We start from the raw sequence: 15,157 nt of genomic DNA, 5'->3' as shown, positions 1-15,157 counted from the left end.
GAAACCACCTGCTGGTGTAGATTCCTGATAAGGTCTTCAAACTGGTGAAACTACACAGATTTTTACAGCCTGAACAGAGCATGAAACACGCAGCATAATTATCTTTCTTTTCCTCTGAAAATCAATTAAAAAAAACTAACAAAGCAAAATCGGCAGAGTTAATACAGAATACTCCGTTCCACCCACCAACACTCACCCCTCCCACCTCGCCTCGCCACTTCTGCTTGACCTTTGACCTTATCAGTGACGGAACGGAATGCTCCGTGGCCGTTCAGCAGCATTAGGTCGGCGGAGGAAATGAGAGCCGGAGCGAGTAAATGTACAACCAGGACTTCATCACTCGCTAATGGGCATTAAGAATAAAATGTTCCCAGTGTTGCTTCTCTTAAAAAAAAACAAAAAACAACACACACACACAGTAACGGCGTTAATGTGTGCAGCGGCAACGTTGCAGAGTCCCATAACTTTTACCGACACGCTCGTGGCTGTTTCCAATCTTCCTCTGGATGCTCGCAGTTTGGTGGAGCACGAAGCTCGACGTTATTCACAGCAAATATTACGTTGACGTTAATAGACTAAAGCAACAGACACGTCTATCTGGGGTTTGCTACGCGTTTCTGCTTATTTTGAGTAGTTATTCGCAAATCCAAGAAGAGATTTTACTACGCGATACATCGCGTAGCATCACGTAGTATCAAGCAGTGTCACGTAGTCTGCTTCTAGTATCAGGAGGTTTCATGGGAAAGCGCCACTTGGATGAGAACAACAACGCCTTGCTCCGAGATGGTAACAGTGAGTGAGTTGCAGGGAAGATGCCTGGGATCCATCTGACTTTCTGTGTTCGTAATAACGCGCTGAAATAAGAGATAAAATAGTTTCAGAGCATCTTTTTTGCTATCTTGTTGAACTGTGTGTACCTCCCCTGTCTGTGTGACTGCAGTCGAACACAACGTCTACGGTTTCTGACTCCCTTTTTGTGTCCGCTTGAGGCCTGAGGCAGCTGCCTACAACGTGATCTCATTGAAAACTGTGATTTAGCAAAGTTGGGCTTAGCTGCAGCAAAGCCTTGGCTCTGCAAAATGGCACATTGGTCGGTGCAAAGACTTATTAGTGTTACAGTCGAGTGATGTTATCTCTAGACCTCCAGCTGCAGTCTGAAAAGAAGAGAGAAAAAGCTACCTTCAGGCACTGGAACGTCTCTTTATGTAGCTACATGCCTCTGTTTCACTTTTCCCTATGAGGTCACTGTTACTTAAACCCTTCTTGGCTGGTTCATAGTGATAATTAACTTTATCCTTACTGTACAGATTCAAATAAAATCCAGTTGCGTTTCACACGTATCAAATATTAGCCTCATCCTTACAAATTTTCCAAATTAGCATGAAGCAACTTCAAAAGTACACCACAAACAATTCAGACAACTAATCCTGCGATCAATTTTCACCTTAAGTTGGGGTTGTTTTAAGATTTACTCAAGATGTCCATTGTTTAGGGAATTTGGCTAGCACAGACATTTCAAATTGTTGAGCTAGCAAATGGCTAAAATACTGACATTCATGGTTGTGTAAAACAGAATAGATGTCAAAAATGTATCACTATTTGAAATAATGTATTATTATTACATTATTATTGGTTCTATCTTTTCCGATGCCAAACCATTGCCAAAGCTAGTGTGAAGCAATAAAATAACTATGCTAACTCAGGCAGTTCTATATGGAAAGCAGTCAGAGAAATTCCTTCGTTTCCGTCGAGGCAGCCGCTACATGATAAATTGCCTCTTTTATCTCTCCTGTCAACAGGTGAATCCCTGGTCAATTGTGCTCCAATAAACCCAGAGGTGATGCCCGCACCTGCACATCCATCTGTCGTCTTCCCTCTTATCAGCTACAACCTAAAACACACACACACACACACACACACACACACACACACACACACACACACACACACACACACACACTTCCAAATCCATAAACAGATAAAAATCGCACAGGTCAGGAAATGACACAATGGGCCAATTAAATATGTGACTTTATTTACTGTCTTCGTCAACTCTGGAGGAGTTTAATCACTTCACTCATGCGAGCCATTTTCTCCATTTGGTCTCAAATTTAAATCTTTACAGAATTTTTTTTAAAAAGTGAACAAATCTGAGATTTTCATATTCATGAGTGATGTCGTAAAAATAAAATGACTTTTTCTTATTTTTCCCTTTGTACCTAAAAGCATGTATGCACTTACTTTGAATTTCCTAATTTCAAGGTTTTTCAAAAGTACAAATTCAAAATTCAAATTATTTCACAAGACATTTTTGGCATGTTATAAGTGAAATAATCTGCCAGTGGAACAAGTACGTCTTCATCAATTTTAAGGAATCATTGACTTGAAACAAGCTCCTAAATATTTCTGAAAAGTTGCACGTAATTTAGCCTTGTCTTATTTCAAGTGTCCTAAGATATTTGCACTAGAAACTAGACCAGTTTTTTGTTTTTTTTTTCTTTGCAGTGTTCCTTTATGTCGGTGCTTAAATAGAGCCTAGAGTTGAAAATGTTCAACAAAACACCCCAGGGCCCGAGAGTTCCTGTGAGAGCAGAGCGGCAGAGAAGAAGAACGGGCGAAGTGGAGGAGGAAAGAAGTGGAGACAGGTGTGTGACCTCTTCCGGGAGCCATAGGGCAGCGGAGGTGAGAGGTGGTGGTCGAGAGCGATGGAGGAGGTGCTCCCGGTAGCTGTGGTGATGACATGGAATGTGCCTGCGTCCTCCTCCATCCCCTCGGCTGAGGTTTATTGGCTGTCACCCCTTGCGGGCCGGCGGGTTGTACGCCCAGACCTGTCCCCGCGCCGTCTGACATGCGCTTCGGTTTACTAAATGCCATCTTCTGGCATCGGGAATGCATGAACAGCCCGATGGGTTGGAGGAGGAAAAAAGGTGCTGCTGGTGATTTTCGAGGGCAGCCAACGAAATAGATAGAAAAGAGCGCTAAGAATGCTATGAAATATGCAGATAGTAAGCTTACTTCCACACCTTCACACAGGCTAAAAGGACAAACATGCTGTATGTTGACATTACCGCCTGCCACTGTCAACATAGTTTAGGAAATCTGTGCATTTAAAGAAAAAAAAACATGAGCAAACACTGGAGTTCACGTCAAGTTTAAAAATGAAGCCAAATTTGCTTTTGATAAGAAAATCCTTACCCTAAGCTGAATGGGTTTCAGGCCTTGGTCATGACTCTCTCTCTCTCTCTGTTTGTGTGTGTGTGGGGGGGGGGGGGGGGGGTGTGTGCGTATGTGCGTCTGTGTCATTGCAGATTTTAGGAGCATTCAAGACTTTTATGTTCGAGCACAGTCCCCCGAGCCATGAATCTTTGAGCTGTGTCAAACGGCTAATAAGGTCTAGAAAAAAAAAAAAGTTGCCGCAGGCGGTGTTTAGTGCAGCCCTCAATTATATTAAATGATGAGCGATGACAGAGAAAATCACGTAAGGCAAACTGCTCTGTTCCACACCCACGTTTTTTTTGTGCAATAAAGGAAAGTATGTAGAAACGTCCTTTGCGGTGCGCATTATCATTGCTAATCTTTGTTAGCTAAATATAGCATTTGCATTAGGCCTAATTCCATCAATTTAAATGATCATCATCATTTTCTCAGAGCCAATATTTTTTTCATATGGTAGGAAGACGTGTAGAATAAGCCAAAACACAAAACATTTTACAGAGAGCTAACATTTAGATTTCACATCTAACCAAGAATGATTAAATCTTTTTCTAAATCCTCCCAAAACACGGAGAAAAACAACATCCAGGTATGAGTGAATGGCGTGTCCGTACTCTCTGTATCCTACCAACAGCTGAAACTGCTCTCAGGTCAGTCAGTGAGCAATCTATTTTTAGGAACGGCCAGAGCGAGTTCACACTGAATAAATATGTAGGGCAACTAGGCTCTGTTGACAAACACCCGGTTACAGGACACTGACAACCGGCGCAAAACACCGCAACTCCTTTGCCGTGGACATCAGATCTTAAAATGTTGTTCCGATGAAACTTTTAGATGACAGTCGGGAGTTTACGATCCCTCTGAAAGCTGCCACGTTCTGGAACGTGGGGCTGGTACAATGATCAACTGTCCCTCCTCATTAGTGGCCTTCTGAGGCCACTTTGGCCACGAGGCACAGAGCCAGAGGACGAGTAGAGGCCCTTCAATTAATAACGACTGAAGTAAAAGCTAAAAGCAAGAGGATGAGGGAAAAGCTAAGGGAATTGTGCGAGGTGGTTTGATGCTGCAGAACAGCTGAGTCAGAGTTCAGTGGAAACCCTTGCAACAACTTTTATACCCACTTTTAAATCTTAAAAGTGAAATGTTTTTGTAAAAAAAAATTCTTTCAAAGCCTTTTAACCTGACATCAAGTCAACGACGTCAGAAACGGATGACAAGAACCCCTTTGTTGCGCATGCCAAAAGTTGCCTTACGCTTGCCCAGAGTCCCACAGTCAAGCATGAGTTAGCAGAGGAAAAACTGGGAGCCGGCCCAGGCGGTTTTATGGACGAGAGTCACGGGACGACATGACCCAGTCCCCGAAAATACCCGCCGCCCCCTGTGGGGAACTTTAAACGGCGACCGCTACGTTCCCACATAAACAAGAGTCTCGGTCGCCCCGGGATTTCCGCTCACGAAATACCTGAAGAGTCGGGGGGGAAAAAAATAGGATGCTGAGGAGTTCACAGAGGGGTCTTGACGTTGTTTTTCGCACTTCGTAGATAGAAGCTGCGGAGCCACGGAGCAGCAGGGAAAGACGCAAGACTCGGCAGTAGAGATGGACGGCTGCAGGTTCACTTCTCAGATGACAAATGGTCTTCAATAAGGGTTCAAACGCAGGGCACGGCTAACCGCTAACAGCTTCATAATCAGCTACAAAGCACACTATATTACACTTGACCTGTGTGGTATTTTGGCCTGTGGGGAGGCCTACAAGACAAATTGGGGAGATAATGTGATTTATGGCATTTTTTGGGACGACAGTGACGGACAAAAATTTACCAAAAGATGCTGAAGCAAACCCCCCCCAGAAAATGTTTTAAAAATGGCTGCTTTTGGCCTGATTGTAACAGCATCTAATATGTTGAAAAAAGAAATATGAAAATGAAAAATTGCTACATTTTGTCACACTGTAACCACAAACCTAAAAGTTTTTTGCTACTTTTTTTTTTTTGGGAATAAACCAACACAATTGAGAAGTTGAAGAAAAAGGAATATCCAGATTTCAACATTTCTTACGTATAAAACTTTAATAACTGTGCCGATAATAACTCATCCGATATCTCGAAATAAAATCAAGTGGACCGTATCGCCTTCTGAAGATACCTAGTTTCTCAACTCCAACAAAAAACCTCAAACAGGGCGTGCTGTGGTGGCGTAGCGGTTAGCGCAACCCGTATTTGGAGGCCTCGAGTCCTCGACGTGGCCGTCGCGGGTTCGACTCCCAGACCCGACGACATTTGCCGCATGTCTTCTCCCCTCTCCTTCCCCGTTTCCTGTCAGCCTACTTTCATATAAGGGACACTAGAGCCCACAAAAATTTAGCCTTTTTGTTTTGGTTTGCCCTTAAATGACATTTTTTTGCACTGTTTATTTAGAAAAAGATCATGTATTTTCTTTATTATTATCTTTGTACGTACACATTGGAAGTTTTGTGTTTAAAAATGTGTTTAAGCTGAACTAAGCTGACGTTACAGCGAAGGGATACACATCTTTTTTCTTTTCAAACTACTCCTTTCATTCAAAGCTTTTTTTACGTCAACATGTGACGTGTTCATTTTAAACTGTAAATAAATGAAAAAGCAATAAAAAAAATAGAGATCAAACTACTTTCTGAAGAAGATTTTAAGGCAAAGTAGGAAGTCGTAATCGACAAGATTTGTTGCTGTAATTGCATCCAAAGAATTAAGGAAAGAGGAGCGGAAAACATGTGCACACCACACTTTTCAGATTAGTGCTTGTAAAACAAATCTGAAAAGCGTGTAATTTTCTTGCGCACGGCTTGTGTTGGTCACACTAAGTCCCATTAAATGCATTCAAGCGCAAACACTTCTGGCAACGCACAGCAACAACATAAACAAAGATGGCTGTCGTCGCGTGCTTATCTAGCTCAATGGAGCATAAAGACTTTATCTTTCCCAAATATTACAAGGCAAACGAATTTCCAGCAAAAAAACAAAAAAACACAAGTATTAATGGAAAATCCTCCAAAGAGATTAAGTCGGAGCACTCTGGTGAAGTCTGTATATACAGCAATAAGCTGCGGCACCTCCTGAGCTTCACCCGTTGTTTTCCGAAAAACAAATGACATCATCACCTTCGCCAGCTGCTCCAGTCGAGCCGTCACAAAACAGGGAAGGAGGTGAACACCCAGAGAACAGTGGGTGAAAAGATTATTCAAAAAGCCCAAAAGGAAAGTTGATCCCGTGCATTAGATCCAGGTGTTGGAGCGGAGAACATAAGGCCATCCCAATTACCCGGCTTGCAAAGAAGAAGAAGAAGAGAGAACGGTGGCTACGAGCGGTGGAAAATCAGAGCGGAAGTATTCGTAATTACAGGGACAGGCCGAGACACAGTGAGGCGGTAATAGCAGACAATGACTGAAGCATCTGATGTGCCAATGATATAGTTCCCATTTCGGTCGGCTGCAGCGAGGGGTTTGCGGTAGCTATTTGGGAAGAAATGGTTGGAATCCCCGGATTGAATCCCCTGAACTTCTTTCATTCAAACTGTCTGTAAGGAACCGAGAAAAAGCTGCAACTTTCCACCTGAATACATCCAAATTTCATGACCTGGCTGCAGTATTTACCTTTCTCAAAATACAGACATGCTGTCACATTAGCACCAAAAACAGTTTGACTTTACTAGGATTTTATGACGGAAACAGAGTAATGCGTAACGCTAGATGCTTTTCCATTGACCAAACAACGGCACAATTTGAAATTGTGAAAATAAATTTGCTTCATGGAAACACGGCAATTTCCACAAAAAAAAAAAGCCTCTTGTTTTTCGATTAAAAAGTTTTGCTGCTCGTATCGAAATTGGTTTACTTCGCAAAATTGCAACGGAAACACTTTTTTCCGCCTCACACGAGTCACATGATCAACAACCGGAGTTTTCACTGACGAAAACCATGAAGAAGGAGACAACAGGAAGCAGCTGGAGGATGACGGTGTGGAATGACTCATTGTCCAAACACACTTACTCATGTGTGACTTGATATGAATTTCTTATTAATAGGAAACGCCGCAACAGCGGAATTGTGTTTTTTTCGACATTAGCGGATTATTGACAAAGGTTTGAACACATTTGTAAAGGGAACGCAGCTAATCACGCAGAAGGAAAATCATATGTGGTTTTCAACATTTTACCAATTGAAAGACAACAGAGTCCATTGGCATAGAGACTTGACGTCGGGAAAGAAAAAACAAGAAAGGGAAGCATGAAAGACGGATCCAAGAGAAACCCCTGCAAACAAAACAATGGAAATGTAATCCCTCTCAAGTGCAAACAAGCCTGATGATTGGGAGGTGGAGAGAGGATGGGGGGGGGGCTGAATGGATCTGGCACGCCAAACAAGCCAAGGCAGCACTCTCACTGAGCATCCAGGCAACGTGAAGCTGCCCCACCTCAGCTCCCCTCTGTCAGACCTTCACAAGTCCCTGAGGAAAGATGGGAAGATTCCACCTCGCTCTCGTTCTCTCTCTTTTATTACAGCTGGCTGCTGTTGCTCATCTTCCTCTCATCAAAGACAGCAAAAGCATACGACTCTATGAGCTGCAGAGCAGGCGGCGGCTTGCTAACAGGTCGCCGCGGCTACAACCCTCCCCCCGTTTTGTGCTCAGACGCACTCTGACCTCTGGGGTCACCGCGACCAATCGGGGGACAAACTGACAGCGGTGGCTCCGTCTAAAGAGGAGGGGGTTAGGGGGACCTGGATGCCTGAAGCTGGCTGCGCCGAGCCGGGCCAGGCAGTAGAAAGAGTGTACATGGGCAGTAGCCCAGGGCATCATCATTTGTGGGGCGGTCCAAAGATTTAGAATGTTTTTGTAATGAATGCATGGTTTACTTTAATTTACATAAAACTCGTTTGCTCATATGAAGCACGTTGTTTCAGTATTGTTACATTTTTATTAATGTGTGAAAAACACAAATATTTGGAAATGTATTGAACATCTTTTGGGAGCAACATGGCGCCATCTCAGATGGGAAACGTTGACCCTGCGAATGTAGCTCTACCTATTAATGCCTCTAGTTTGCATGGAGAAATTTTTTTTTTATTTATTCTTTTTAATAGGGCACCAAAACTGGGCCCTCATCCATTTAGAACATGCCCCGGTGCAGAGGCCGAACCATGGGGGATGATGGCGCCTCCAGCTACACCATGAACCACCGCGCTAACAGAGGAGCAAAAAAAAAAAACCCAACAGGGTTTACATCTGGGACGACTCAGCTTAGTTCTGCAGCTGATTTTGTTCCTGTTGTTTGAAAGAAGATGGGTCCTCTTCACCGTCAAGTTGGACTGATTTTACTTTTTTACGTCTTCCCATGTCACTACCACAAACTTCAATATATTTTACTTGAATTTTATGTGAAAGACCAACAAAATGTAGTCCATTGTCGTAAATTAGAAGTCAAATATTGTTTTTGAGGTTTTGCAAGGACCAATTTCAAAGGCATGAGATGCATTTCTATTCACTTGTCGAATCATTTCTATGTGCAATTACAATTGCAAATCTATTTAGTCTAATTCTACATTTTGTGCTCCGAGTGATGTTACGATTTATTATTTATCCGACGTTATATTTAGAATGAATAATTGCAATTTCTGAACCATTTGAAAGAAGGTTTCTTATTGCTTATTTTTTTCATAAAATTTGACCATGTTCGTCAATCTGCTGATTTTGTCAGTTTCTTTATGATTTACTTTACATTGGTTGTTTTACTGCTAATTGCACCGACTCAACAAATTAAAGTTGTTGTTTTTACATGTTTGTAGCTTACGGTGTATTTAACTGTGCTGTCTTGGTACAGAGTTGTGTAAATTCAGTACATTTTTATCTGTGTTGAAAATGTTTCAAGTCATTTCAGCACGGTTTCTTAATACCGGATCGGTATTGACCGATATTAAACCTCTGATATCGGTATCGGTATCAGAAGTGAAAAACGTGGATCGGTGCATCCCTAGTGAAAAGCTCGTTTTTTTGGTCTTCGCGATGCCGTTTGTTCACTGATGTCCTCTGACAAACCTCAGAGGCCTTCACTCAACAGCTGGCTTTGGACCGTCTGTGGGGGAGCAGCGCTACGAAAGCCGAAAATCCAGCCTGCTCGCCGGAATCATTTCATACCACCGGGTATTCCCCCGCGTAAAACCAAGCTCAAGATGTCTTTCCTCACACCTGCACCGACTCACTCACAAACACAGGATTTTATAGGGACAGGGGAGACATGCTCCACTGCTTGCGTGAACCACACAGGTCGCAGACTCTTAGATGTGGGTCTGGGAGAGCAACAACAGAGGCTTTTCGAGAGCACGTTAAAGCTGCTGTATGTGGTTTATAGGGTTCCTAATACGCTCAGCGACAAAAGTGTTTCGACCTTTCTCCGAGCAAAGATTGGCCATAAATTTGGTGTACCGTCTACATGATGAAATTAACTTTAGTTTATGCTACAACTGAGACAGTATCCACAAAAATAAGAATAAAAAAAAGGGAGGAATGAAAACAATCCGGGTTAGTTTAAGAGCCAGACTGAAAACTGAAACGGAGCAGCAGCGTCCAGTCAAACCAAACATCCAGTCCTCCTTCTCAGATCAAATTTTCCACTCGCCTTTGCGTCTCTACTCAAAACACCATCAGAACTTTATCATAAGCGGTTCTTCTGACCCACGTCGTCAACATTCATGCGGGTTTTCAAGACAAAAAGTTATAAACTTCACAACAATCCCCAATATTTCTGCACACATTCCTTTTGCACATCAGCCAGACCAAGAAACATGTTATTTATATTTATTGCAGAACATGTCAAATTTAGGAACGTTCGTTTGGCTAAAGAAATCCAAACAGCGACATAAAAGCTAACCAAAAGATGCTCAGACAGCTAGCCTTGATTTGCTCTGAGGATCAATCGGTAAAGAACTGGTTGTTGGAGGGGAACTAATGAGTGGATGAGCGCCTGAGAAAATGAAATAAGAGAATGGGGGACCCACAAATCAACCCTGATTATCAGCCCTCCCTCTGTGGAATGTTCCACCCTGTGGCACCTGCAGGGAGCGGGAGACAAGTCTCACCAAGCTTCAGAGGAATCTGGGGGGGAAAGGCGGGGGAAGAACTGTTTTGGGAACCAAAAAGTGACATTTTAAAATATCTAATGTCATCATGGGGCGAAGGCTGGCTGCATTTCCAAATGTGCAAAAAACGTTGGGAAAAAAAATAAATAAATTTTTTTACTGTGCACAGAATTTTTTTAAGGAAACAAAATGTTTCAGTTTGAGTATATTTTTTCCATATAAAGTATATGCAACAAAAGTATTTTATATATTTAAGATGAGAAACTTTTAAGCTGCAGCACTACCTGTCACTGAGGCCCATCTACCCTTAGTAGTTTTATAGTTAAATAAAACTAATTTTTTTTAGCTTGCCTGGCCAAGATGACGGCTCTGAAATTAAACTCACACACTAAATGTAATCTTAAACACAAGTAATGAAAACCTGGAAGGGTCTGTTTATATGTGTAAATCCAACAAATGACTAAATCGAACTTCAAAATGGTTAAAAGGGGATTCATTATGTCAAGTTCCTTCCTTCTTCGGATCCATGATATCAGAAAATTAAGGAATTGCAACATTATGTCTGGAAAACGCTAAAGTTGTTGACGTCGGTTAGATTTGGTTTCTCAACTTTTAAAAACATACAACAGGCGCGGACATTAACGAATGTCTGAGTCCAGCCGTGTTGCCAACGCTCTGAGTGGAAAGCGTGACAGATGAGGCATTCTCCTTTCAAGTAACGCGTCCATCCTGGATTTTGACTGAAGCCACGCCCACCCAGATCGCATTTCATATAACCAATCAAAATGCAGAAAGTCATCCGAGACTCTGAGCTGGCATGAAATGCTACGAAGTCCAGCACGAGGCTTTCACGCCCGTTCCAATGCCGCCCTGTGCAACTGCCCATATGGCCAACATCACAGTCATTGTTTGTTATATTGCACATACTTACTGTACATTGTCATGGCTTCATATATTATACGCCTCGACTTCATTCTCATGTGAAATGTGTGAATTTATGAGCTTATCTTAAAGTCGCCTGAAATGATGATTATGAAAAACTTTCCTAAATGTTGACCTACATATTATGTCACCTTTTCTATGTCATTTATTTAAACCACTAAACTGCCGAACTCAGGCGAGAACACGCAGAAATTTCCAATGTCCCAATGAAGCAGTAAAATGGCTCCTTGAAAAACACTAGGTTTGATTCATATCAACTCTTAAAACTAGCAAGATAGCAAGATGCAGCTGAACCAAAAAGCAATATGAAGTCTTAATGCCTGCGGTTCCAATCACTTGTGCCAACTCTTTTTACTTTTCCACCCCTGTAATCCTGCCGTAATGACTCTCCTCTGCAGGCCATTCCTCCTCACCTGCATGTGATGTTTTCCCTGCACCAACATCTGTGTCAGCCCGATAGACCAACTGAACCGCCAACACATTCCATCTTTGTATGTTCGCTGACATGTTTTAGTGAAAAGATAAAACTTCAACTCCCTCCTGAAACAAATGCTTATTTAACATACAGACTGAAGTGAGAGACAAAGATTAAAGCATCTTTGTTTTAAAAGTCTGGAGGGTTAATAAATGGTTTGTATGAAAACTTCTGGCTGTTTTTGCTGTGTGGCTAACTTATGGCGCGCTGTGGCTAGCAAGTTTCAAACAAAGCTACTAAACACGCTAGCACACACGCAGAGCCAGATATTTTCCCTCAGTTTGAAAAAAATTAAATAAAATTGGTTAACATTTATGCTAAATATCCATGACACCAGCAGGTAGGTGGAGATGGTACTGTCACACCAAATAAACTACAGGAGAAGAAGACTGTTAGCTTAATTCGATTGTTCATTTCACAACACTCTGATATGTGACACTAACACAAATATTGTCATTTGTGAAGTTTACAATGAACCAGAAAAGGTTGGGGGTTTTTTAAATACCATAAAATCCCCACAACATGATGCTGCCGCCACCAAGTCAGGCTTCATAACTACCTTTGATCAACAACTTTATAACTAAATCTAGATGTTATTGGAGAAATTTGCTCAGACGTCTGACACTTTTGAATAACGTCGTCTCAGAATATGTGATTGTAATGTGATCACTTGGCATTTTTAGTGACAGAGAAACAATGCGTTCATTCTCATTCGTCTGCGCTGATGCTGATGACACCTTATAAAGACGTTGTGTCAACTCGCAGTCAAACTCAGATTGCATTTATTTTCTCTCAAAACACAAACTTTAGGCTTCATTTACAAAGGATGCAACTTACATGCCTATAGGCACCGACCACCCAAGTAATGTATCAGTCAGTGCCCCCACACATCCATTCAGTTAGCCAATTACACACACACACACACACACACACACACTACAAAACAATCAGGGATGTGGTGCTGGGGGTGGAGGGGTCAATTTAAAGTCAATGCAGCTCAATCAGCTGATTTGTGTTGAAACACAGGAGGTTTTCCATCACTCTGCTTACTTGACTTTCAGCTGATAAACTCCTCTTACTGACGTATTCTAATCTTTTTTTTTTCCTTTCTTTAATTGCAACTCGGATATAAACCAGGTTATTAATCACCAAATAAATACTATTTTAGCCCTTCCTGAAATGAATGAAACCTGAAAAAAGTGGAAAGAATGAATCGATTTTGCTTTCACGCAAAGCCGGCCGCATGTTAATTAGCAAATTATAGAAACATTTAATGTAATTTTCTACACCTGTAGATCCTCGTTGCTTTAAGTAGGCAATGCTGATAATTGACGAATAATTAAAATGTCTCATATGGAAGCATAATCAGGTTAATGTACAGTATGCTAAAGTACTACATTCAAAAAGTCGTCATTCACCAACACAAAGTGGAAAGAAAATCAGATATGTTTCTCCATTGTGTTTTGGGTCTTGACACACATAAATATCGATTTATCTTTCAACCTCTTCAGTGTTTTCTTCCAGGTTTTTTCCCCCTGTAATCATCTCCATCCATCTTCCCATCAACTCTAACTGGCCTCCCTGTCCCTGCAGAAGAACAACCATCCCCACGCCATGATGCTGCCACCGCCTTGTTTCGCTGTGGGGACGGTGTATTCAGGGTGACGTGGAGTTTTCTACCACATCGAACATTTTTGCGCGCTGCCTAAAAAGTTGAACTGTCGTCTCGTCTGATCAGAGGACTTTTGCTAATAACATGTCGAGTTAAAATTACATACAGGAGGACTAGATGTTTATAATAGGCTGCTTCTAAAAGCAAATAGTTGATATTTTAGAAAACCCTTCCAGTTTTACATTATGCACTTCTTTATGCTTGTCCATTATAAACTGTATTTTCCTCCATTTCTTCTAATAATTATTCTTCAGCTGTCATTTTCATAACTTTAGATTTCACACCAGGGACGCCCTGCTTTGGGAAGCACCGGTACAGAAAGAGGCAGAGGAAATGATAGGAGCGTCAAAAATGCAAGCTGCCGAGCTGAAAGGTGTGGCTTAGAGAAAAGCCTGTTGCGCTAATGAACCTCATAAATATTCATCAGGAGGGCGGGGCTTACAATGCAAATGACTGTGAGCGGGTCCACTCAAACATCAGCCGCATTAACAGCGCCCAGGGCCGCATTTAAACGCAGCTTCGTTGGAAGCTTTCAATGAAGTGAGCCACACAACTAAGACAGAAAATAGGAGTAATTCAATGACAACAAAAGTGCCATTTAACACTCATTTAAATCAATTCTAAACTGTGAAGGAAAAAATAACAAAACTTAAAAGGCGGATATGACATTTGAGAGGTTTTGCGCGCAAAAAAAAAAAAATCCGTCGTTTATATCTTGGTTTTCAACAAAGTTGGACACATTTTTTTCGCCGACTTCCACGAGCAGCAGTGGTTTAAACACACATCAACAATCTGCAGTGTGAGCGGCTCATAAGAGCATGCGGAGAGCCGCCTCACCTGCAGGACCAATAGCAGCCTAGAAACAACTGGTACTTACTCCGTGCGTAGATCTCAGCACGCAGGAGACAGTCAGCACACAGATCCTGCAACACAGAAACATTTTTAGTTGACTTTATTAGAGTTATGTGAGGGAGTTTTTTTTGTTTTGGGGAGGGGGTTTCCTGGCAGATGACCTGCACGGGAGCTGTGGTCGTGCACCGCACAACTGCATGCTGGGGCATTATTAGTTCGCACGGAGATTTTTGCAACAAGAACAAAAAAAAAAAAAAGAAAAAAAGAAGAGAAGTATTCTTACAGGAATTTCATTTTGTTATCCGCCTGGCTGCCACAGACTAGTTCCCCCCTCTCTTCACCAGCAGGAAGATCCTCTCTTCACCTCAAACGCGCTCATCGGCAGCTCCAAAACCTCCACTCCTGTGTCATCTACACGGATAAGAAGAGACAAAGTAGTCCCTCCGCTGAACCTGAGAACCCCTTCGCAAGTTCCGCGCTCGCGCGCGCTGCAAATGTGACCAAAAGAAAAAAGAAACATGAACAGAAATCTGGCCAAAAAGTCAGAAGTTTGTTCCCAACTCACCGAAGTCAAAGCGGTGCACAGGCTGCTGCGCTCTCCGAGCTGCTGCGCTCTGGGCTCAGCGGCGAAAAGCAGCGAAGGGGCGGAGGAGGGGCCACACGTTCAAACACACACACACAAACACACACACACGCATGCACGTCTCCTCGCGCACACAGACACACACACTGACGCACATGTCAGCGCCTCCATAACCGAGAATGCAAAAGCACACAGTCTGAAATCAAAGCTGAAACTCTCTCTGCCATCTGCAGTGGTTCGCCGATCTCGCGTTTATCACCATAAAAAAAAAAGTGCCAAAACTTTTTTTGCATTGCGATAAAACTACAGACT

At 42.3% G+C, this 15,157-nt stretch overlaps 1 protein-coding gene across 6 annotated transcripts in view; it reads right to left on the bottom strand.

Annotated features, from left to right (window-relative positions):
- Nucleotides 1-15,157, bottom strand: part of col4a6 (collagen type IV alpha 6 chain) — a 123,756-nt gene extending 108,599 nt beyond the window's left edge. For 2 of the 6 annotated variants that reach the window (XM_023346026.1, XM_023346031.1), the window contains exons 1-3: nt 14,828-15,157; nt 14,546-14,750; nt 14,288-14,333 (exon numbers count right to left, since the gene is read on the bottom strand). In XM_023346026.1, the coding sequence (XP_023201794.1) occupies nt 14,288-14,333; nt 14,546-14,556 (57 nt within the window). In that variant the 5' untranslated portion in view covers nt 14,557-14,750; nt 14,828-15,157. The remainder of the gene's footprint in view (nt 1-14,287; nt 14,334-14,545; nt 14,751-14,827) is intronic. The other 4 variants (XM_023346028.1, XM_023346030.1, XM_023346027.1 and 1 more) reach the window with 3 other exon arrangements.

This window comes from Xiphophorus maculatus, chromosome 14 (genome assembly GCF_002775205.1).
Source record: "Xiphophorus maculatus strain JP 163 A chromosome 14, X_maculatus-5.0-male, whole genome shotgun sequence".
Taxonomy (NCBI): Eukaryota; Metazoa; Chordata; class Actinopteri; order Cyprinodontiformes; family Poeciliidae; genus Xiphophorus; species Xiphophorus maculatus.
The sequence above is the reverse complement of the archived record's forward strand: the minus strand, read 5'-3'. Positions and strand labels throughout refer to the sequence as shown.